This window comes from Salvelinus alpinus, chromosome 8 (genome assembly GCF_045679555.1).
Source record: "Salvelinus alpinus chromosome 8, SLU_Salpinus.1, whole genome shotgun sequence".
Taxonomy (NCBI): Eukaryota; Metazoa; Chordata; class Actinopteri; order Salmoniformes; family Salmonidae; genus Salvelinus; species Salvelinus alpinus.
The window spans coordinates 55,433,024-55,458,930 of record NC_092093.1 but is presented as its reverse complement, the minus strand read 5'-3'; the positions used below and the strand labels follow the sequence as shown (position 1 = coordinate 55,458,930).

At 36.8% G+C, this 25,907-nt stretch overlaps 1 protein-coding gene across 6 annotated transcripts in view; it reads left to right on the top strand.

Annotated features, from left to right (window-relative positions):
* Nucleotides 1-25,907, top strand: part of LOC139583301 (solute carrier family 12 member 7-like) — a 127,550-nt gene that overhangs the window by 95,898 nt on the left and 5,745 nt on the right. For 2 of the 6 annotated variants that reach the window (XM_071414210.1, XM_071414213.1), the window contains exons 21-24: nucleotides 19,634-19,741; nucleotides 20,303-20,410; nucleotides 24,036-24,208; nucleotides 25,400-25,414. In XM_071414210.1, coding sequence (XP_071270311.1) covers nucleotides 19,634-19,741; nucleotides 20,303-20,410; nucleotides 24,036-24,208; nucleotides 25,400-25,414 — 404 coding nt within the window. The remainder of the gene's footprint in view (nucleotides 1-19,633; nucleotides 19,742-20,302; nucleotides 20,411-24,035; nucleotides 24,209-25,399; nucleotides 25,415-25,907) is intronic. The other 4 variants (XM_071414214.1, XM_071414216.1, XM_071414212.1 and 1 more) reach the window with 3 other exon arrangements.

The following is a 25,907-nucleotide window of genomic DNA, read 5'->3' as shown; positions in this document are numbered from 1 at the left end:
AGAACTATTAATAACTGACGTGTCCCTATAGAACTATTAATAACTGACGTGTTCCTACAGAACCAATAATAACTGACGTGTCCCTATAGAACTATTAATAACTGACGTGTTCCTATTGAACTATTAATAACTGACGTGTTCCTACAGAACTATTAATAACTGACGTGTCCCTATAGAACTATTAATAACTGACGTGTCCCTACAGAACTATTAATAACTGACATGTTCCTACAGAACCGATAATAACTGACATGTTCCTATAGAACTATTAATAACTGACATGTCCCTATTGAACTATTAATAACTGACATGTTCCTACAGAACCATTAATAACTGACATGTTCCTATAGAACTATTAATAACTGACATGTCCCTATAGAACTATTAATAACTGACATGTCCCTATAAAACTATTAATAACTGACATGTTCCTATAGAACTATTAATAACTGACATGTTCCTATAGAACTATTAATAACTGACATGTTCCTACAGAACTATTAATAACTGACATGTTCCTACAGAACTATTAATAACTGACATGTCCCTATAGAACTATTAATAACTGACATGTTCCTACAGAACTATTAATAACTGACATGTCCCTATAGAACTATTAATAACTGACATGTTCCTATAGAACTATTAATAACTGACATGTTCCTACAGAACCATTAATAACTGACATGTTCCTATAGAACTATTAATAACTGACATGTTCCTGTAGAACTATTAATAACTGACATGTTCCTACAGAACTATTAATAACTGACATGTCCCTATAGAACTATTAATAACTGACATGTCCCTATAGAACTATTAATAACTGACATGTCCCTAAAGAACTATTAATAACTGACATGTTCCTACAGAACCAATAATAACTGACATGTCCCTACAGAACTATTAATTACTGACATGTTCCTACAGAACCAATACTAACTGACATGTTCCTACAGAACTATTAATAACTGACATGTCCCTATAGAACTATTAATAACTGACATGTCCCTAAAGAACTATTAATAACTGAAATGTTCCTACAGAACCAATAATAACTGACATGTTCCTACAGAACCATTAATAACTGACATGTTCCTACAGAACCATTAATAACTGACATGTTCCTACAGAACTATTAATAACTGACATGTCCCTACAGAACTATTAATAACTGACATGTTCCTATAGAACTATTAATAACTGACATGTCCCTATAGAACTATTAATAACTGACATGTTCCTATAGAACTATTAATAACTGACATGTTCCTACAGAACTATTAATAACTGACATGTCCCTATAGAACTATTAATAACTGACATGTTCCTATAGAACTATTAATAACTGACATGTTCCTACAGAACCATTAATAACTGACATGTTCCTATAGAACTATTAATAACTGACATGTTCCTGTAGAACTATTAATAACTGACATGTTCCTACAGAACTATTAATAACTGACATGTCCCTATAGAACTATTAATAACTGACATGTCCCTATAGAACTATTAATAACTGACATGTCCCTAAAGAACTATTAATAACTGACATGTTCCTACAGAACCAATAATAACTGACATGTCCCTACAGAACTATTAATTACTGACATGTTCCTACAGAACCAATACTAACTGACATGTTCCTACAGAACTATTAATAACTGACATGTCCCTATAGAACTATTAATAACTGACATGTCCCTAAAGAACTATTAATAACTGACATGTTCCTACAGAACCAATAATAACTGACATGTTCCTACAGAACCATTAATAACTGACATGTTCCTACAGAACTATTAATAACTGACATGTCCCTACAGAACTATTAATAACTGACATGTTCCTATAGAACTATTAATAACTGACATGTCCCTATAGAACTATTAATAACTGACATGTTCCTATAGAACTATTAATAACTGACATGTCCCTATAGAACTATTAATAACTGACATGTTCCTATAGAACTATTAATAACTGACATGTTCCTACAGAACCGATAATAACTGACGTGTCCCTATAGAACTATTAATAACTGACGTGTCCCTATAGAACTATTAATAACTGACGTGTTCCTACAGAACTATTAATAACTGACATGTCCCTATAGAACTATTAATAACTGACATGTCCCTAAATAACTATTAATAACTGAAATGTTCCTACAGAACCAATAATAACTGACATGTTCCTACAGAACCATTAATAACTGACATGTTCCTACAGAACCATTAATAACTGACATGTTCCTACAGAACTATTAATAACTGACATGTCCCTACAGAACTATTAATAACTGACATGTTCCTATAGAACTATTAATAACTGACATGTCCCTATAGAACTATTAATAACTGACATGTTCCTATAGAACTATTAATAACTGACATGTCCCTATAGAACTATTAATAACTGACATGTTCCTACAGAACCGATAATAACTGACGTGTCCCTATAGAACTATTAATAACTGACGTGCCCCTACAGAACTATTAATAACTGACGTGTTCCTACAGAACTATTAATAACTGACATGTTCCTACAGAACCGATAATAACTGACATGTTCCTATAGAACTATTAATAACTGACATGTCCCTATTGAACTATTAATAACTGACATGTTCCTACAGAACCATTAATAACTGACATGTTCCTATAGAACTATTAATAACTGACATGTCCCTATAGAACTATTAATAACTGACATGTCCCTATAAAACTATTAATAACTGACATGTTCCTATAGAACTATTAATAACTGACATGTTCCTATAGAACTATTAATAACTGACATGTTCCTACAGAACTATTAATAACTGACATGTCCCTATAGAACTATTAATAACTGACATGTTCCTATAGAACTATTAATAACTGACATGTTCCTACAGAACCATTAATAACTGACATGTTCCTATAGAACTATTAATAACTGACATGTTCCTGTAGAACTATTAATAACTGACATGTTCCTACAGAACTATTAATAACTGACATGTCCCTATAGAACTATTAATAACTGACATGTCCCTATAGAACTATTAATAACTGACATGTCCCTAAAGAACTATTAATAACTGACATGTTCCTACAGAACCAATAATAACTGACATGTCCCTACAGAACTATTAATTACTGACATGTTCCTACAGAACCAATACTAACTGACATGTTCCTACAGAACTATTAATAACTGACATGTCCCTATAGAACTATTAATAACTGACATGTCCCTAAAGAACTATTAATAACTGAAATGTTCCTACAGAACCAATAATAACTGGCATGTTCCTACAGAACCATTAATAACTGACATGTTCCTACAGAACCATTAATAACTGACATGTTCCTACAGAACTATTAATAACTGACATGTCCCTACAGAACTATTAATAACTGACATGTTCCTATAGAACTATTAATAACTGACATGTCCCTATAGAACTATTAATAACTGACATGTTCCTATAGAACTATTAATAACTGACATGTCCCTATAGAACTATTAATAACTGACATGTTCCTACAGAACTATTAATAACTGACATGTCCCTATAGAACTATTAATAACTGACATGTTCCTATAGAACTATTAATAACTGACATGTTCCTACAGAACCATTAATAACTGACATGTTCCTATAGAACTATTAATAACTGACATGTTCCTGTAGAACTATTAATAACTGACATGTTCCTACAGAACTATTAATAACTGACATGTCCCTATAGAACTATTAATAACTGACATGTCCCTATAGAACTATTAATAACTGACATGTCCCTAGAGAACTATTAATAACTGACATGTTCCTACAGAACCAATAATAACTGACATGTCCCTATAGAACTATTAATAACTGACGTGTTCCTACAGAACCAATACTAACTGACATGTTCCTACAGAACTATTAATAACTGACATGTCCCTATAGAACTATTAATAACTGACATGTCCCTAAAGAACTATTAATAACTGAAATGTTCCTACAGAACCAATAATAACTGACATGTTCCTACAGAACCATTAATAACTGACATGTTCCTACAGAACCATTAATAACTGACATGTTCCTACAGAACTATTAATAACTGACATGTCCCTACAGAACTATTAATAACTGACATGTTCCTATAGAACTATTAATAACTGACATGTCCCTATAGAACTATTAATAACTGACATGTTCCTATAGAACTATTAATAACTGACATGTCCCTATAGAACTATTAATAACTGACATGTTCCTATAGAACTATTAATAACTGACATGTTCCTACAGAACCGATAATAACTGACGTGTCCCTATAGAACTATTTATAACTGACGTGTCCCTATAGAACTATTAATAACTGACGTGTTCCTACAGAACTATTAATAACTGACATGTCCCTATAGAACTATTAATAACTGACATGTCCCTAAAGAACTATTAATAACTGAAATGTTCCTACAGAACCAATAATAACTGACATGTTCCTACAGAACCATTAATAACTGACATGTTCCTACAGAACCATTAATAACTGACATGTTCCTACAGAACTATTAATAACTGACATGTCCCTACAGAACTATTAATAACTGACATGTTCCTATAGAACTATTAATAACTGACATGTCCCTATAGAACTATTAATAACTGACATGTTCCTATAGAACTATTAATAACTGACATGTCCCTATAGAACTATTAATAACTGACATGTTCCTACAGAACCGATAATAACTGACGTGTCCCTATAGAACTATTAATAACTGACGTGTCCCTACAGAACTATTAATAACTGACGTGTTCCTACAGAACCAATAATAACTGACGTGTCCCTATAGAACCATTAATAACTGACATGTTCCTATAGAACTATTAATAACTGACATGTCCCTATAGAACTATTAATAACTGACATGTCCCTATAGAACTATTAATAACTGACATGTCCCTATAGAACTATTAATAACTGACATGTCCCTATAGAACTATTAATAACGGACATGTTCCTATAGAACTATTAATAACTGACATGTTCCTATTGAACTATTAATAACTGACATGTTCCTATAGAACTATTAATAACTGACATGTTCCTATAGAACTATTAATAACTGACATGTTCCTACAGAACCATTAATAACTGACATGTTCCTATAGAACTATTAATAACTGACATGTTCCTATAGAACTATTAATAACTGACATGTTCCTATTGAACTATTAATAACTGACATGTTCCTATTGAACTATTAATAACTGACATGTTCCTATAGAACTATTAATAACTGACATGTTCCTATAGAACTATTAATAACTGACATGTTCCTACAGAACTATTAATAACTGACATGTTCCTACAGAACTATTAATAACTGACATGTTCCTACAGAACTATTAATAACTGACATGTTCCTACAGAACTATTAATAACTGACATGTCCCTATAGAACTATTAATAACTGACATGTCCCTAAAGAACCAATAATAACTGACATGTTCCTACAGAACCAATAATAACTGACATGTCCCTACAGAACTATTAATTACTGACATGTTCCTACAGAACCAATACTAACTGACATGTTCCTACAGAACTATTAATAACTGACATGTCCCTATAGAACTATTAATAACTGACATGTCCCTAAAGAACTATTAATAACTGACATGTTCCTACAGAACCATTAATAACTGACATGTTCCTACAGAACTATTAATAACTGACATGTCCCTACAGAACTATTAATAACTGACATGTTCCTATAGAACTATTAATAACTGACATGTCCCTATAGAACTATTAATAACTGACATGTCCCTATAGAACTATTAATAACTGACATGTTCCTATAGAACTATTAATAACTGACATGTCCCTATAGAACTATTAATAACTGACATGTTCCTACAGAACCAATAATAACTGACGTGTCCCTATAGAACTATTAATAACTGACGTGTCCCTATAGAACTATTAATAACTGACGTGTCCCTATAGAACTATTAATAACTGACATGTTCCTATAGAACTATTAATAACTGACATGTCCCTATAGAACTATTAATAACTGACATGTTCCTATAGAACTATTAATAACTGACATGTCCCTATAGAACTATTAATAACTGACATGTTCCTACAGAACCGATAATAACTGACGTGTCCCTATAGAACTATTAATAACTGACGTGTCCCTACAGAACTATTAATAACTGACGTGTTCCTACAGAACCAATAATAACTGACGTGTCCCTATAGAACCATTAATAACTGACATGTTCCTATAGAACTATTAATAACTGACATGTCCCTATAGAACTATTAATAACTGACATGTCCCTATAGAACTATTAATAACTGACATGTCCCTATAGAACTATTAATAACTGACATGTCCCTATAGAACTATTAATAACTGACATGTTCCTATAGAACTATTAATAACTGACATGTTCCTATTGAACTATTAATAACTGACATGTTCCTATAGAACTATTAATAACTGACATGTTCCTATAGAACTATTAATAACTGACATGTTCCTACAGAACCATTAATAACTGACATGTTCCTATAGAACTATTAATAACTGACATGTTCCTATAGAACTATTAATAACTGACATGTTCCTATTGAACTATTAATAACTGACATGTTCCTATTGAACTATTAATAACTGACATGTTCCTATAGAACTATTAATAACTGAAATGTTCCTATAGAACTATTAATAACTGACATGTTCCTACAGAACTATTAATAACTGACATGTTCCTACAGAACTATTAATAACTGACATGTTCCTACAGAACTATTAATAACTGACATGTTCCTACAGAACTATTAATAACTGACATGTTCCTACAGAACTATTAATAACTGACATGTCCCTATAGAACTATTAATAACTGACATGTCCCTAAAGAACCAATAATAACTGACATGTTCCTACAGAACCAATAATAACTGACATGTCCCTACAGAACTATTAATTACTGACATGTTCCTACAGAACCAATACTAACTGACATGTTCCTACAGAACTATTAATAACTGACATGTCCCTATAGAACTATTAATAACTGACATGTCCCTAAAGAACTATTAATAACTGACATGTTCCTACAGAACCATTAATAACTGACATGTTCCTACAGAACTATTAATAACTGACATGTCCCTACAGAACTATTAATAACTGACATGTTCCTATAGAACTATTAATAACTGACATGTCCCTATAGAACTATTAATAACTGACATGTTCCTATAGAACTATTAATAACTGACATGTTCCTATAGAACTATTAATAACTGACATGTTCCTATAGAACTATTAATAACTGACATGTTCCTACAGAACCGATAATAACTGACGTGTCCCTATAGAACTATTAATAACTGACGTGTCCCTATAGAACTATTAATAACTGACATGTTCCTATAGAACTATTAATAACTGACATGTCCCTATAGAACTATTAATAACTGACATGTTCCTATAGAACTATTAATAACTGACATGTTCCTACAGAACCGATAATAACTGACGTGTCCCTATAGAACTATTAATAACTGACGTGTCCCTATAGAACTATTAATAACTGACGTGTCCCTATAGAACTATTAATAACTGACGTGTCCCTACAGAACTATTAATAACTGACGTGTCCCTATAGAACTATTAATAACTGACGTGTTCCTATTGAACTATTAATAACTGACGTGTTCCTACAGAACCGATAATAACTGACATGTTCCTATAGAACTATTAATAACTGACATGTCCCTATTGATCTATTAATAACTGACATGTTCCTACAGAACCATTAATAACTGACATGTTCCTATAGAACTATTAATAACTGACATGTCCCTATAGAACTATTAATAACTGACATGTCCCTATAAAACTATTAATAACTGACATGTCCCTATAAAACTATTAATAACTGACATGTTCCTATAGAACTATTAATAACTGACATGTTCCTACAGAACCATTAATAACTGACATGTTCCTATAGAACCATTAATAACTGACATGTTCCTATAGAACTATTAATAACTGACATGTCCCTATAGAACTATTAATAACTGACATGTTCCTATTGAACTATTAATAACTGACATGTTCCTATAGAACTATTAATAACTGACATGTCCCTATAGAACTATTAATAACTGACATGTCCCTATAGAACTATTAATAACTGACATGTCCCTATAGAACTATTAATAACTGACATGTTCCTATAGAACTATTAATAACTGACATGTTCCTATAGAACTATTAATAACTGACATGTCCCTATAGAACTATTAATAACTGACATGTTCCTACAGAACCGATAATAACTGACGTGTCCCTATAGAACTATTAATAACTGACGTGTCCCTACAGAACTATTAATAACTGACGTGTTCCTACAGAACCAATAATAACTGACGTGTCCCTATAGAACCATTAATAACTGACATGTTCCTATAGAACTATTAATAACTGACATGTCCCTATAGAACTATTAATAACTGACATGTCCCTATAGAACTATTAATAACTGACATGTCCCTATAGAACTATTAATAACTGACATGTCCCTATAGAACTATTAATAACGGACATGTTCCTATAGAACTATTAATAACTGACATGTTCCTATTGAACTATTAATAACTGACATGTTCCTATAGAACTATTAATAACTGACATGTTCCTATAGAACTATTAATAACTGACATGTTCCTACAGAACCATTAATAACTGACATGTTCCTATAGAACTATTAATAACTGACATGTTCCTATAGAACTATTAATAACTGACATGTTCCTATTGAACTATTAATAACTGACATGTTCCTATTGAACTATTAATAACTGACATGTTCCTATAGAACTATTAATAACTGACATGTTCCTATAGAACTATTAATAACTGACATGTTCCTACAGAACTATTAATAACTGACATGTTCCTACAGAACTATTAATAACTGACATGTTCCTACAGAACTATTAATAACTGACATGTTCCTACAGAACTATTAATAACTGACATGTCCCTATAGAACTATTAATAACTGACATGTCCCTAAAGAACCAATAATAACTGACATGTTCCTACAGAACCAATAATAACTGACATGTCCCTACAGAACTATTAATTACTGACATGTTCCTACAGAACCAATACTAACTGACATGTTCCTACAGAACTATTAATAACTGACATGTCCCTATAGAACTATTAATAACTGACATGTCCCTAAAGAACTATTAATAACTGACATGTTCCTACAGAACCATTAATAACTGACATGTTCCTACAGAACTATTAATAACTGACATGTCCCTACAGAACTATTAATAACTGACATGTTCCTATAGAACTATTAATAACTGACATGTCCCTATAGAACTATTAATAACTGACATGTCCCTATAGAACTATTAATAACTGACATGTTCCTATAGAACTATTAATAACTGACATGTTCCTATAGAACTATTAATAACTGACATGTTCCTACAGAACCGATAATAACTGACGTGTCCCTATAGAACTATTAATAACTGACGTGTCCCTATAGAACTATTAATAACTGACATGTTCCTATAGAACTATTAATAACTGACATGTCCCTATAGAACTATTAATAACTGACATGTTCCTATAGAACTATTAATAACTGACATGTCCCTATAGAACTATTAATAACTGACATGTTCCTACAGAACCGATAATAACTGACGTGTCCCTATAGAACTATTAATAACTGACGTGTCCCTACAGAACTATTAATAACTGACGTGTTCCTACAGAACCAATAATAACTGACGTGTCCCTATAGAACCATTAATAACTGACATGTTCCTATAGAACTATTAATAACTGACATGTCCCTATAGAACTATTAATAACTGACATGTCCCTATAGAACTATTAATAACTGACATGTCCCTATAGAACTATTAATAACTGACATGTCCCTATAGAACTATTAATAACTGACATGTCCCTATAGAACTATTAATAACTGACATGTTCCTATAGAACTATTAATAACTGACATGTTCCTATAGAACTATTAATAACTGACATGTCCCTACAGAACTATTAATAACTGACATGTTCCTATAGAACTATTAATAACTGACATGTTCCTACAGAACCATTAATAACTGACATGTTCCTATAGAACTATTAATAACTGACATGTTCCTATAGAACTATTAATAACTGACATGTTCCTATTGAACTATTAATAACTGACATGTTCCTATTGAACTATTAATAACTGACATGTTCCTATAGAACTATTAATAACTGAAATGTTCCTATAGAACTATTAATAACTGACATGTTCCTACAGAACTATTAATAACTGACATGTTCCTACAGAACTATTAATAACTGACATGTTCCTACAGAACTATTAATAACTGACATGTTCCTACAGAACTATTAATAACTGACATGTTCCTACAGAACTATTAATAACTGACATGTCCCTATAGAACTATTAATAACTGACATGTCCCTAAAGAACCAATAATAACTGACATGTTCCTACAGAACCAATAATAACTGACATGTCCCTACAGAACTATTAATTACTGACATGTTCCTACAGAACCAATACTAACTGACATGTTCCTACAGAACTATTAATAACTGACATGTCCCTATAGAACTATTAATAACTGACATGTCCCTAAAGAACTATTAATAACTGACATGTTCCTACAGAACCATTAATAACTGACATGTTCCTACAGAACTATTAATAACTGACATGTCCCTACAGAACTATTAATAACTGACATGTTCCTATAGAACTATTAATAACTGACATGTCCCTATAGAACTATTAATAACTGACATGTTCCTATAGAACTATTAATAACTGACATGTTCCTATAGAACTATTAATAACTGACATGTTCCTATAGAACTATTAATAACTGACATGTTCCTACAGAACCGATAATAACTGACGTGTCCCTATAGAACTATTAATAACTGACGTGTCCCTATAGAACTATTAATAACTGACATGTTCCTATAGAACTATTAATAACTGACATGTCCCTATAGAACTATTAATAACTGACATGTTCCTATAGAACTATTAATAACTGACATGTTCCTACAGAACCGATAATAACTGACGTGTCCCTATAGAACTATTAATAACTGACGTGTCCCTATAGAACTATTAATAACTGACGTGTCCCTATAGAACTATTAATAACTGACGTGTCCCTACAGAACTATTAATAACTGACGTGTCCCTATAGAACTATTAATAACTGACGTGTTCCTATTGAACTATTAATAACTGACGTGTTCCTACAGAACCGATAATAACTGACATGTTCCTATAGAACTATTAATAACTGACATGTCCCTATTGAACTATTAATAACTGACATGTTCCTACAGAACCATTAATAACTGACATGTTCCTATAGAACTATTAATAACTGACATGTTCCTATAGAACTATTAATAACTGACATGTCCCTATAGAACTATTAATAACTGACATGTCCCTATAAAACTATTAATAACTGACATGTTCCTATAGAACTATTAATAACTGACATGTTCCTACAGAACCATTAATAACTGACATGTTCCTATAGAACCATTAATAACTGACATGTTCCTATAGAACTATTAATAACTGACATGTCCCTATAGAACTATTAATAACTGACATGTTCCTATTGAACTATTAATAACTGACATGTTCCTATAGAACTATTAATAACTGACATGTCCCTATAGAACTATTAATAACTGACATGTCCCTATAGAACTATTAATAACTGACATGTCCCTATAGAACTATTAATAACTGACATGTTCCTATAGAACTATTAATAACTGACATGTTCCTATTGAACTATTAATAACTGACATGTTCCTATAGAACTATTAATAACTGACATGTTCCTATAGAACTATTAATAACTGACATGTTCCTACAGAACCATTAATAACTGACATGTTCCTATAGAACTATTAATAACTGACATGTTCCTATAGAACTATTAATAACTGACATGTTCCTATTGAACTATTAATAACTGACATGTTCCTATTGAACTATTAATAACTGACATGTTCCTATTGAACTATTAATAACTGACATGTTCCTATAGAACTATTAATAACTGACATGTTCCTATAGAACTATTAATAACTGACATGTTCCTACAGAACTATTAATAACTGACATGTTCCTACAGAACTATTAATAACTGACATGTCCCTATAGAACTATTAATAACTGACATTTTCCTACAGAACCAATAATAACTGACATGTCCCTATAGAACTATTAATTACTGACATGTTCCTACAGAACCAATACTAACTGACATGTTCCTACAGAACTATTAATAACTGACATGTCCCTATAGAACTATTAATAACTGACATGTTCCTATAGAACTATTAATAACTGACATGTTCCTATAGAACTATTAATAACTGACATGTCCCTACAGAACTATTAATAACTGACGTGTTCCTACAGAACTATTAATAACTGACATGTTCCTACAGAACTATTAATAACTGACATGTTCCTACAGAACTATTAATAACTGACATGTCCCTATAGAACTATTAATAACTGACATTTTCCTACAGAACCAATAATAACTGACATGTCCCTATAGAACTATTAATTACTGACATGTTCCTACAGAACCAATACTAACTGACATGTTCCTACAGAACTATTAATAACTGACATGTCCCTATAGAACTATTAATAACTGACATGTTCCTATAGAACTATTAATAACTGACATGTTCCTATAGAACTATTAATAACTGACATGTTCCTATAGAACTATTAATAACTGACATGTCCCTACAGAACTATTAATAACTGACGTGTTCCTACTGAACTATTAATAACTGACGTGTCCCTATAGAACTATTAATAACTGACGTGTCCCTATAGAACTATTAATAACTGACGTGTCCCTATAGAACTATTAATAACTGACGTGTCCCTATAGAACTATTAATAACTGACGTGTCCCTACAGAACTATTAATAACTGACGTGTCCCTATAGAACTATTAATAACTGACGTGTTCCTACAGAACCAATAATAACTGACGTGTCCCTATAGAACTATTAATAACTGACGTGTTCCTATTGAACTATTAATAACTGACGTGTTCCTACAGAACTATTAATAACTGACGTGTCCCTATAGAACTATTAATAACTGACGTGTCCCTACAGAACTATTAATAACTGACATGTTCCTACAGAACCGATAATAACTGACATGTTCCTATAGAACTATTAATAACTGACATGTCCCTATTGAACTATTAATAACTGACATGTTCCTACAGAACCATTAATAACTGACATGTTCCTATAGAACTATTAATAACTGACATGTCCCTATAGAACTATTAATAACTGACATGTCCCTATAAAACTATTAATAACTGACATGTTCCTATAGAACTATTAATAACTGACATGTTCCTATAGAACTATTAATAACTGACATGTTCCTATAGAACTATTAATAACTGACATGTTCCTACAGAACCATTAATAACTGACATGTTCCTACAGAACCATTAATAACTGACATGTTCCTATAGAACCATTAATAACTGACATGTTCCTATAGAACTATTAATAACTGACATGTTCCTATTGAACTATTAATAACTGACATGTTCCTATAGAACTATTAATAACTGACATGTCCCTATAGAACTATTAATAACTGACATGTTCCTATAGAACTATTAATAACTGACATGTTCCTACAGAACCATTAATAACTGACATGTTCCTATAGAACTATTAATAACTGACATGTTCCTATAGAACTATTAATAACTGACATGTTCCTATTGAACTATTAATAACTGACATGTTCCTATAGAACTATTAATAACTGACATGTTCCTACAGAACTATTAATAACTGACATGTTCCTATAGAACTATTAATAACTGACATGTTCCTATAGAACTATTAATAACTGACATGTTCCTACAGAACCAATAATAACTGACGTGTCCCTATAGAACTATTAATAACTGACGTGTCCCTATAGAACTATTAATAACTGACGTGTCCCTATAGAACTATTAATAACTGACGTGTCCCTATAGAACTATTAATAACTGACGTGTCCCTATAGAACTATTAATAACTGACGTGTTCCTATTGAACTATTAATAACTGACGTGTTCCTACAGAACCGATAATAACTGACGTGTTCCTATAGAACTATTAATAACTGACATGTCCCTATTGAACTATTAATAACTGACATGTTCCTACAGAACCATTAATAACTGACATGTTCCTATAGAACTATTAATAACTGACATGTCCCTATAGAACTATTAATAACTGACATGTCCCTATAAAACTATTAATAACTGACATGTCCCTATAAAACTATTAATAACTGACATGTTCCTATAGAACTATTAATAACTGACATGTTCCTACAGAACCATTAATAACTGACATGTTCCTATAGAACCATTAATAACTGACATGTTCCTATAGAACTATTAATAACTGACATGTCCCTATAGAACTATTAATAACTGACATGTTCCTATTGAACTATTAATAACTGACATGTTCCTATAGAACTATTAATAACTGACATGTCCCTATAGAACTATTAATAACTGACATGTCCCTATAGAACTATTAATAACTGACATGTCCCTATAGAACTTTTAATAACTGACATGTTCCTATAGAACTATTAATAACTGACATGTTCCTATAGAACTATTAATAACTGACATGTTCCTACAGAACCGATAATAACTGACGTGTCCCTATAGAACTATTAATAACTGACGTGTCCCTATAGAACTATTAATAACTGACATGTTCCTATAGAACTATTAATAACTGACATGTCCCTATAGAACTATTAATAACTGACATGTTCCTATAGAACTATTAATAACTGACATGTTCCTACAGAACCGATAATAACTGACGTGTCCCTATAGAACTATTAATAACTGACGTGTCCCTATAGAACTATTAATAACTGACGTGTCCCTATAGAACTATTAATAACTGACGTGTCCCTATAGAACTATTAATAACTGACATGTCCCTATTGAACTATTAATAACTGACATGTTCCTACAGAACCATTAATAACTGACATGTTCCTATAGAACTATTAATAACTGACATGTCCCTATAGAACTATTAATAACTGACATGTCCCTATAAAACTATTAATAACTGACATGTCCCTATAAAACTATTAATAACTGACATGTTCCTATAGAACTATTAATAACTGACATGTTCCTACAGAACCATTAATAACTGACATGTTCCTATAGAACCATTAATAACTGACATGTTCCTATAGAACTATTAATAACTGACATGTCCCTATAGAACTTTTAATAACTGACATGTTCCTATTGAACTATTAATAACTGACATGTTCCTATAGAACTATTAATAACTGACATGTCCCTATAGAACTATTAATAACTGACATGTCCCTATAGAACTATTATTAACTGACATGTCCCTATAGAACTATTAATAACTGACATGTTCCTATAGAACTATTAATAACTGACATGTTCCTATTGAACTATTAATAACTGACATGTTCCTATAGAACTATTAATAACTGACATGTTCCTATAGAACTATTAATAACTGACATGTTCCTACAGAACCATTAATAACTGACATGTTCCTATAGAACTATTAATAACTGACATGTTCCTATAGAACTATTAATAACTGACATGTTCCTATTGAACTATTAATAACTGACATGTTCCTATTGAACTATTAATAACTGACATGTTCCTATTGAACTATTAATAACTGACATGTTCCTATAGAACTATTAATAACTGACATGTTCCTACAGAACTATTAATAACTGACATGTTCCTACAGAACTATTAATAACTGACATGTTCCTACAGAACTATTAATAACTGACATGTCCCTATAGAACTATTAATAACTGACATTTTCCTACAGAACCAATAATAACTGACATGTCCCTATAGAACTATTAATTACTGACATGTTCCTACAGAACCAATACTAACTGACATGTTCCTACAGAACTATTAATAACTGACATGTCCCTATAGAACTATTAATAACTGACATGTTCCTATAGAACTATTAATAACTGACATGTTCCTATAGAACTATTAATAACTGACATGTCCCTACAGAACTATTAATAACTGACGTGTTCCTACAGAACTATTAATAACTGACATGTTCCTACAGAACTATTAATAACTGACATGTTCCTACAGAACTATTAATAACTGACATGTCCCTATAGAACTATTAATAACTGACATTTTCCTACAGAACCAATAATAACTGACATGTCCCTATAGAACTATTAATTACTGACATGTTCCTACAGAACCAATACTAACTGACATGTTCCTACAGAACTATTAATAACTGACATGTCCCTATAGAACTATTAATAACTGACATGTTCCTATAGAACTATTAATAACTGACATGTTCCTATAGAACTATTAATAACTGACATGTTCCTATAGAACTATTAATAACTGACATGTCCCTACAGAACTATTAATAACTGACGTGTTCCTACTGAACTATTAATAACTGACGTGTCCCTATAGAACTATTAATAACTGACGTGTCCCTATAGAACTATTAATAACTGACGTGTCCCTATAGAACTATTAATAACTGACGTGTCCCTATAGAACTATTAATAACTGACGTGTCCCTACAGAACTATTAATAACTGACGTGTCCCTATAGAACTATTAATAACTGACGTGTTCCTACAGAACCAATAATAACTGACGTGTCCCTATAGAACTATTAATAACTGACGTGTTCCTATTGAACTATTAATAACTGACGTGTTCCTACAGAACTATTAATAACTGACGTGTCCCTATAGAACTATTAATAACTGACGTGTCCCTACAGAACTATTAATAACTGACATGTTCCTACAGAACCGATAATAACTGACATGTTCCTATAGAACTATTAATAACTGACATGTCCCTATTGAACTATTAATAACTGACATGTTCCTACAGAACCATTAATAACTGACATGTTCCTATAGAACTATTAATAACTGACATGTCCCTATAGAACTATTAATAACTGACATGTCCCTATAAAACTATTAATAACTGACATGTTCCTATAGAACTATTAATAACTGACATGTTCCTATAGAACTATTAATAACTGACATGTTCCTATAGAACTATTAATAACTGACATGTTCCTACAGAACCATTAATAACTGACATGTTCCTACAGAACCATTAATAACTGACATGTTCCTATAGAACCATTAATAACTGACATGTTCCTATAGAACTATTAATAACTGACATGTCCCTATAGAACTATTAATAACTGACATGTCCCTATAGAACTATTAATAACTGACATGTCCCTATAGAACTATTAATAACTGACATGTTCCTATTGAACTATTAATAACTGACATGTTCCTATAGAACTATTAATAACTGACATGTCCCTATAGAACTATTAATAACTGACCTGTTCCTATAGAACTATTAATAACTGACATGTTCCTACAGAACCATTAATAACTGACATGTTCCTATAGAACTATTAATAACTGACATGTTCCTATAGAACTATTAATAACTGACATGTTCCTATTGAACTATTAATAACTGACATGTTCCTATTGAACTATTAATAACTGACATGTTCCTATAGAACTATTAATAACTGACATGTTCCTACAGAACTATTAATAACTGACATGTTCCTACAGAACTATTAATAACTGACATGTTCCTACAGAACTATTAATAACTGACATGTCCCTATAGAACTATTAATAACTGACATTTTCCTACAGAACCAATAATAACTGACATGTCCCTATAGAACTATTAATTACTGACATGTTCCTACAGAACCAATACTAACTGACATGTTCCTACAGAACTATTAATAACTGACATGTTCCTACAGAACTATTAATAACTGACATGTCCCTATAGAACTATTAATAACTGACATGTTCCTATAGAACTATTAATAACTGACATGTCCCTACAGAACTATTAATAACTGACATGTCCCTACAGAACTATTAATAACTGACATGTTCCTATAGAACTATTAATAACTGACATGTTCCTATAGAACTATTAATAACTGACATGTTCCTATAGAACTATTAATAACTGACATGTTCCTATAGAACTATTAATAACTGACATGTTCCTATAGAACTATTAATAACTGACATGTTCCTACAGAACTATTAATAACTGACATGTTCCTACAGAACTATTAATAACTGACATGTTCCTACAGAACTATTAATAACTGACATGTTCCTACAGAACTATTAATAACTGACATGTCCCTATAGAACTATTAATTACTGACATGTTCCTACAGAACCAATACTAACTGACATGTTCCTACAGAACTATTAATAACTGACATGTCCCTATAGAACTATTAATAACTGACATGTTCCTATAGAACTATTAATAACTGACGTGTCCCTACAGAACTATTAATAACTGACATGTCCCTACAGAACTATTAATAACTGACATGTTCCTATAGAACTATTAATAACTGACATGTTCCTATAGAACTATTAATAACTGACATGTTCCTATTGAACTATTAATAACTGACATGTTCCTATTGAACTATTAATAACTGACATGTTCCTATAGAACTATTAATAACTGACATGTTCCTACAGAACTATTAATAACTGACATGTTCCTACAGAACTATTAATAACTGACATGTTCCTACAGAACTATTAATAACTGACATGTCCCTATAGAACTATTAATTACTGACATGTTCCTACAGAACCAATACTAACTGACATGTTCCTACAGAACTATTAATAACTGACATGTCCCTATAGAACTATTAATAACTGACATGTTCCTATAGAACTATTAATAACTGACATGTTCCTATAGAACTATTAATAACTGACATGTTCCTATAGAACTATTAATAACTGACATGTTCCTATAGAACTATTAATAACTGACATGTCCCTACATAACTATTAATAACTGACATGTTCCTACAGAACTATTAATAACTGACATGTTCCTACAGAACCAATAATAACTGACATGTCCCTATATAACTATTAATAACTGACATGTTCCTATAGAACTATTAATAACTGACATGTTCCTATAGAACTATTAATAACTGACATGTCCCTATAGAACTATTAATAACTGACATGTCCCTATAGAACTATTAATAACTGACATGTCCCTATAGAACTATTAATAACTGACATGTCCCTATAGAACTATTAATAACTGACATGTCCCTATAGAACTATTAATAACTGACATGTCCCTATAGAACTATTAATAACTGACATGTCCCTATAGAACTATTAATAACTGACATGTCCCTATAGAACTATTAATAACTGACATGTCCCTATAGAACTATTAATAACTGACATGTCCCTATAGAACTATTAATAACTGACATGTTGTGCCTTACTCTGCATAATAATGTGTGTGAACAGCACGACAGCGACATCTCAGCCTTCACCTATGAGAAGACCCTGGTGATGGAACAGCGCTCTCAGATGCTGAAACAGATGCAGCTGTCGCGGACGGAGAGGGAGAGAGAGGTAACCCCCTGTCTGCAGGGCACACTCACTACTACAGTCGGCCTTTAAGGTTCCGTACCAAATGGAACCCTATTCCTTTTATAGGGCACTACTTTTCACCAGGACCTATAGGCTCTGGTCAAAAGGAGTGCACTAAATAGGGCTTAGGGTGCCATTTGGTACGCTACACATGTTAGTGTAGGTATTCTGTTTCTATAAAGAAATATAATCTGTTACTGATTTTCAACACCTTTAGTACTTTTATCTTGAAGGATTTTAATTGCAGTGCTCGTTATGTGGTTTCATGTTTCTTTCTTGAATGTACTTATTGTGACTTGCAAGTCACTCTTGATGAGACAAAAATTTGAATAATGCCATTGGAATGTGGGTACATTTCTGACTTGGGTCACATTTGAGCTGTTATTGGTCCCTGGATGTACCCTGACATCACCAATGAGGTTACAATTCGTAGATATGTCATTGGGTTGTGGGTATCAGAGCTCTCCTAGCCCCCCCTTATACTACTGTTCGTTGTATGACCTTTGGCCCCCTGTACTGTCTGGCTGCTGATGCGGGGCTCAGATTCAGGGTATCACCGACACGTCACGTAGCTCCATCAGAAGGAAGAACCAGACCGGAGCCTCAGGCTCTGACCCCAGTCGACAGCTGGAGGACACACAGGAGGACGAGGTAGCCAACACCCCCTCATCTGTAACCCCAACACCCCCCTCATCGGTAACCCCAACACCCCCTCATCTGTACCCCATCACCCCTGTGGCTGCAGGCCCCTACCACCGCAGAGACCAGCATCATCATTACCCCCCCAGTCACCAACCCTCAGAGACCAGCATCATCATTACCCCCCCAGTCACCAACCCTCAGAGACCATTATCATCATTACCCCCCCAGTCACCAACCCTCAGAGACCAGCATCATCATTACCCCCCCAGTCACCAACCCTCAGAGACCAGCATCATCATTACCCCCCCAGTCACCAACCCTCAGAGACCAGCATCATCATCATTACCCCCCCAGTCACCAACCCTCAGAGACCAGCATCATCATCATTACCCCCCCAGTCACCAACCCTCAGAGACCAGCATCATCATCATTACCCCCCCAGTCACCAACCCTCAGAGACCAGCATCATCATTACCCCCCCAGTCACCAACCCTCAGAGACCAGCATCATCATTACCCCCCCAGTCACCAACCCTCAGAGACCAGCATCATCATTACCCCCCTAGTCACCAACCCTCAGAGACCAGCATCATCATTACCCCCCCAGTCACCAACCCTCAGAGACCAGCATCATCATTACCCCCCCCCCCAGTCACCAACCCTCAGAGACCATCATCATCATTACCCCCCCCCCCCCCAGTCACCAACCCTCAGAGACCAGCATCATCATTACCCCCCCAGTCACCAACCCTCAGAGACCAGCATCATCATTACCCCCCCAGTCACCAACCCTCAGAGACCAGCATCATCATTACCCCCCCAGTCACCAACCCTCAGAGACCAGCATCATCATTACCCCCCCAGTCACCAACCCTCAGAGACCAGCATCATCATTACCCCCCCAGTCACCAACCCTCAGAGACCAGCATCATCATTACCCCCCCAGTCACCAACCCTCAGAGACCAGCATCATCATTACCCCCCCAGTCACCAACCCTCAGAGACCAGCATCATCATTACCCCCCCAGTCACCAACCCTCAGAGACCACGCTTACACAGCCACAGCTGCTAGAAGTCAAAGACCTGAAGTAAGATCAAGTCTAGTCAAAATGTCCAGTTAAAGTCGCCCCCCGGACAGACCCACTATGGTAGATAGTGGCTGTGTAGGTTATTCACCGTAGTGGGCCCTATGGATGTCATGGACTCACCTCTTTCAGCATGCGTCATTGATCAAGTGCACCGTGGTGTCATCCTTCTTTTGTTTATCTCTCCCTCCGTCCATCCACCCCCCCCCCCTCCACCTGGTTCATTCCCTGTGGATCTACACTCCGTCCACCCCCCTCCACCTGGTTCATTCCCCGTGGATCTACACCCCCCCCCCCCTCCACCTGGTTCATTCCCTGTGGATCTACACTCCATCCACCCCCCTCCACCTGGTTCATTCCCCGTGGATCTACACTCCGTCCACCCCCCTCCACCTGGTTCATTCCCCGTGGATCTACACTCCGTCCACCCCCCTCCACCTGGTTCATTCCCCGTGGATCTACACTCCATCCACCCCCCTCCACCTGGTTCATTCCCCGTGGATCTACACTCCATCCACCCCCCTCCACCTGGTTCATTCCCCGTGGATCTACACTCCATCCACCCCCCTCCACCTGGTTCATTCCCCGTGGATCTACACTCCGCCCACCCCCCTCCACCTGGTTCATTCCCCGTGGATCTACACTCCGTCCACCCCCCCCCTCCACCTGGTTCATTCCCCGTGGATCTTCACTCCGTCCACCCCCCCCCCCCTCCACCTGGTTCATTCCCCGTGGATCTACACTCCGTCCACCCCCCCCCCTCCACCTGGTTCATTCCCCGTGGATCTACACTCCGTCCACCCCCCCCCCCTCCACCTGGTTCATTCCCCGTGGATCTTCACTCCGTCCACCCCCCCCCTCCACCTGGTTCATTCCCCGTGGATCTACACTCCGTCCACCCCCCCCCCTCCACCTGGTTCATTCCCCGTGGATCTACACTCCGTCCACCCCCCCCCCTCCACCTGGTTCATTCCCCGTGGATCTACACTCCGTCCACCCCCCCCCCTCCACCTGGTTCATTCCCCGTGGATCTACACTCCGTCCACCCCCCCCCCCTCCACCTGGTTCATTCCCCGTGGATCTTCACTCCGTCCACCCCCCCCCCTCCACCTGGTTCATTCCCCGTGGATCTACACTCCGTCCACCCCCCTCCACCTGGTTCATTCCCCGTGGATCTACACTCCGTCCACCCCCCTCCACCTGGTTCATTCCCCGTGGATCTACACTCCGTCCACCCCCCCCCCCTCCACCTGGTTCATTCCCCGTGGATCTACACTCCGTCCACCCCCCCCCCCCTCCACCTGGTTCATTCCCCGTGGATCTACACTCCGTCCACCCCCCCCCCCTCCACCTGGTTCATTCCCCGTGTATCTACACTCCGTCCACCCCCCTCCACCTGGTTCATTCCCCGTGGATCTACACTCCGTCCACCCCCCTCCACCTGGTTCATTCCCCGTGGATCTACACTCCGTCCACCCCCCTCCACCTGGTTCATTCCCCGTGGATCTACACTCCGTCCACCCCCCTCCACCTGGTTCATTCCCCGTGGATCTACACTCCGTCCACCCCCCTCCACCTGGTTCATTCCCCGTGGATCTACACTCCGTCCACCCCCCTCCACCTGGTTCATTCCCTGTGGATCTACACTCCGTCCACCCCCCTCCACCTGGTTCATTCCCCGTGGATCTACACTCCGTCCACCCCCCTCCACCTGGTTCATTCCCCGTGGATCTACACTCCGTCCACCCCCCTCCAACTGGTTCATTCCCCGTGGATCTACACTCCGTCCACCCCCCTCCACCTGGTTCATTCCCTGTGGATCTACACTCCGTCCACCCCCCTCCACCTGGTTCATTCCCTGCCCCCCCCCCCCCCCCTCCACCTGGTTCATTCCCCGTGGATCTACACTCCGTCTCAGTGTCATAGCTCCAACTAGCATGTTCTCTCACTCCTTACTAAAGCGCTGTTGGCCTGTGTAAAGAACACGTTGCACATCATAGATGTTGGTATGACTGTAACCCTGTATACTGTCCATGTCATTCATGTTTATTGTGATGTAACACGTGTTTTTGCTATGTGAGTTGACTGCATGAGGGGTGTCTTTCTGACTACCAGGTTTGTGGAACTCCATAGTTTAGTCTCTCCCTCTCTGTATATATCTCTCTCTTCCTCTGTCTCGCTCTTCTTCCATCTCTCTCTCTCTCTGCCACTGTCTTTGTCTTTTGTTCACTCTCGCTCTGTCTCTCTCTCTCATATATAATATATCTCTCTCTCTCTCGGTCTGGCTCTGTCTCTCGGTCTGTCTCTCTGTCTCTCGGTCTGTCTCTCGGTCTGTCTCTCTGTCTCTCGGTCTGTCTCTCTGTCTCTCGGTCTCTCGGTCTGTCTCTCGGTCTGTCTCTCTGTCTCTCGGTCTGTCTCTCTGTCTCTCGGTCTGTCTCTCTGTCTGTCTCTCGGTCTCTGGGTCTGTCGGTCTGTCTGTCTCGGTCTGTCTGTCTCTGTCTGTCTGTCTGTCGGTGTGTCTCTGTCTCTCATCATTTCCATCTCCTTCAGGCCCAGCTGATCCACGACAGAAACACGGCGTCCCATGCCGCGATCAACGACAAGCCCGACACCGGCCCTGACCGAATCCACATGACGTGGACCAAGGATAAGTTCCTCTCCGAGCGCAACCGCAACCGCTCCGAGGCCAACATGGGTGTGCGCGACCTCTTCAACATGAAGCCGTAAGTCAACCACATCGAACCTCTTATCCTTAATCCTTCCAGATCCAAAATGGAGTAGCCAGTGACTCTTCAGCAAGTGTCCCTGTTGTACTGTTAGGACCATCTGTAGAAACCTTTTATTTAAATGGTTACACGGCCTGCATGGTGTGTGTGCAGGCTGCGTTGGCATGGTGACTGTGTGACTGTGTGTGGGCACATCCCAATGCATGGCTCCACCACGCAGAGCATCACATGCACCATTTGGACTAATGACCATCATGTCTTTGTCTCTCTGAACCCACCACCATCTCAAAGGGCAGATTAGAACGTCTGGTTGAATACACAGCCTCAAATCAAACAAGCCCCAACGTTATTAGGAAACTACTGGACCTGACCCACAGAGGGCCAATAATAGAGAACATGCATTTAAAAGGGATAGTTAGTTTGTCCGATTGTTTTTCCCCATCTCTTGATTACAGTACATTTGAGCTGTGAAAACATCTGACTGGAACCATCCCCCTAAAATGAGGGAAGCACTGTGTTTAACTGTGCTACACTAGATACACCAGGGGTGTCTGTGTTTAACTGTGCTACACTAGATACACCAGGGGTGTCTGTGTTTAACTGTGCTACACTAGATACACCAGGGGTGTCTGTGTTTAACTGTGCTACACTAGATACACCAGGGGTGTCTGTGTTTAACTGTGCTACACTAGAAACACCAGGGGTGTCTGTGTTTAACTGTGCTACAGTAGATACACCAGGGGTGTCTGTGTTTAACTGTGCTACACTAGATACACCAGGGGTGTCTGTGTTTAACTGTGCTACACTAGATACACCAGGGGTGTCTGTGTTTAACTGTGCTACACTAGATACACCAGGGGTGTCTGTGTTTAACTGTGCTACACTAGATACACCAGGGGTGTCTGTGTTTAACTGTGCTACACTAGATACACCAGGGGTGTCTGTGTTTAACTGTGCTACACTAGATACACCAGGGGTGTCTGTGTTTAACTGTGCTACACTAGATACACCAGGGGTGTCTGTGTTTAACTGTGCTACACTAGATACACCAGGGGTGTCTGTGTTTAACTGTGCTACACTAGATACACCAGGGGTGTCTGTGTTTAACTGTGCTACACTAGATACACCAGGGGTTTCTGGAAAGTGTCTAAGCCTGTTTGTTATTTTGTCTCGTTTTCCTCCTTCTAGAGAGTGGGAGAGTCTGTAAGTCACATTTCATTTTGCCATAGGCTGTGTGCATGTGTGTGCCTATTGCTCTGTAACAGTAGTCATTTTCTGTGTCCTTCATCTTGTTTACCTCCCAGCCATATCCTCTTCCTCCCAACATTTGTCTCGTAAACTGGAAGGGGCCTCCCTAGAGTTAAACTGGAAGGGGCCTCCCTAGAGTTAAACTGGAAGGGGCCTCCCTAGAGTTAAACTGGAAGGGGCCTCCCTAGAGTTAAACTGGGAGGGGCCTCCCTAGAGTTAAACTGGGAGGGGCCTCCCTAGAGTTAAACTGGGGAGGGGCCTCCCTAGAGTTAACACTGGGGAGGGGCCTCCCTAGAGTTAAACTGGGAGGGGCCTCCCTCGCTAGAGTTAAACTGGGAGGGGCCTCCCTAGAGTTAAACTGGGAGGGGCCTCCCTAGAGTTAAACTGGGAGGGGCCTCCCTAGAGTTAAACTGGGAGGGGCCTCCCTAGAGTTAAACTGGGAGGGGTC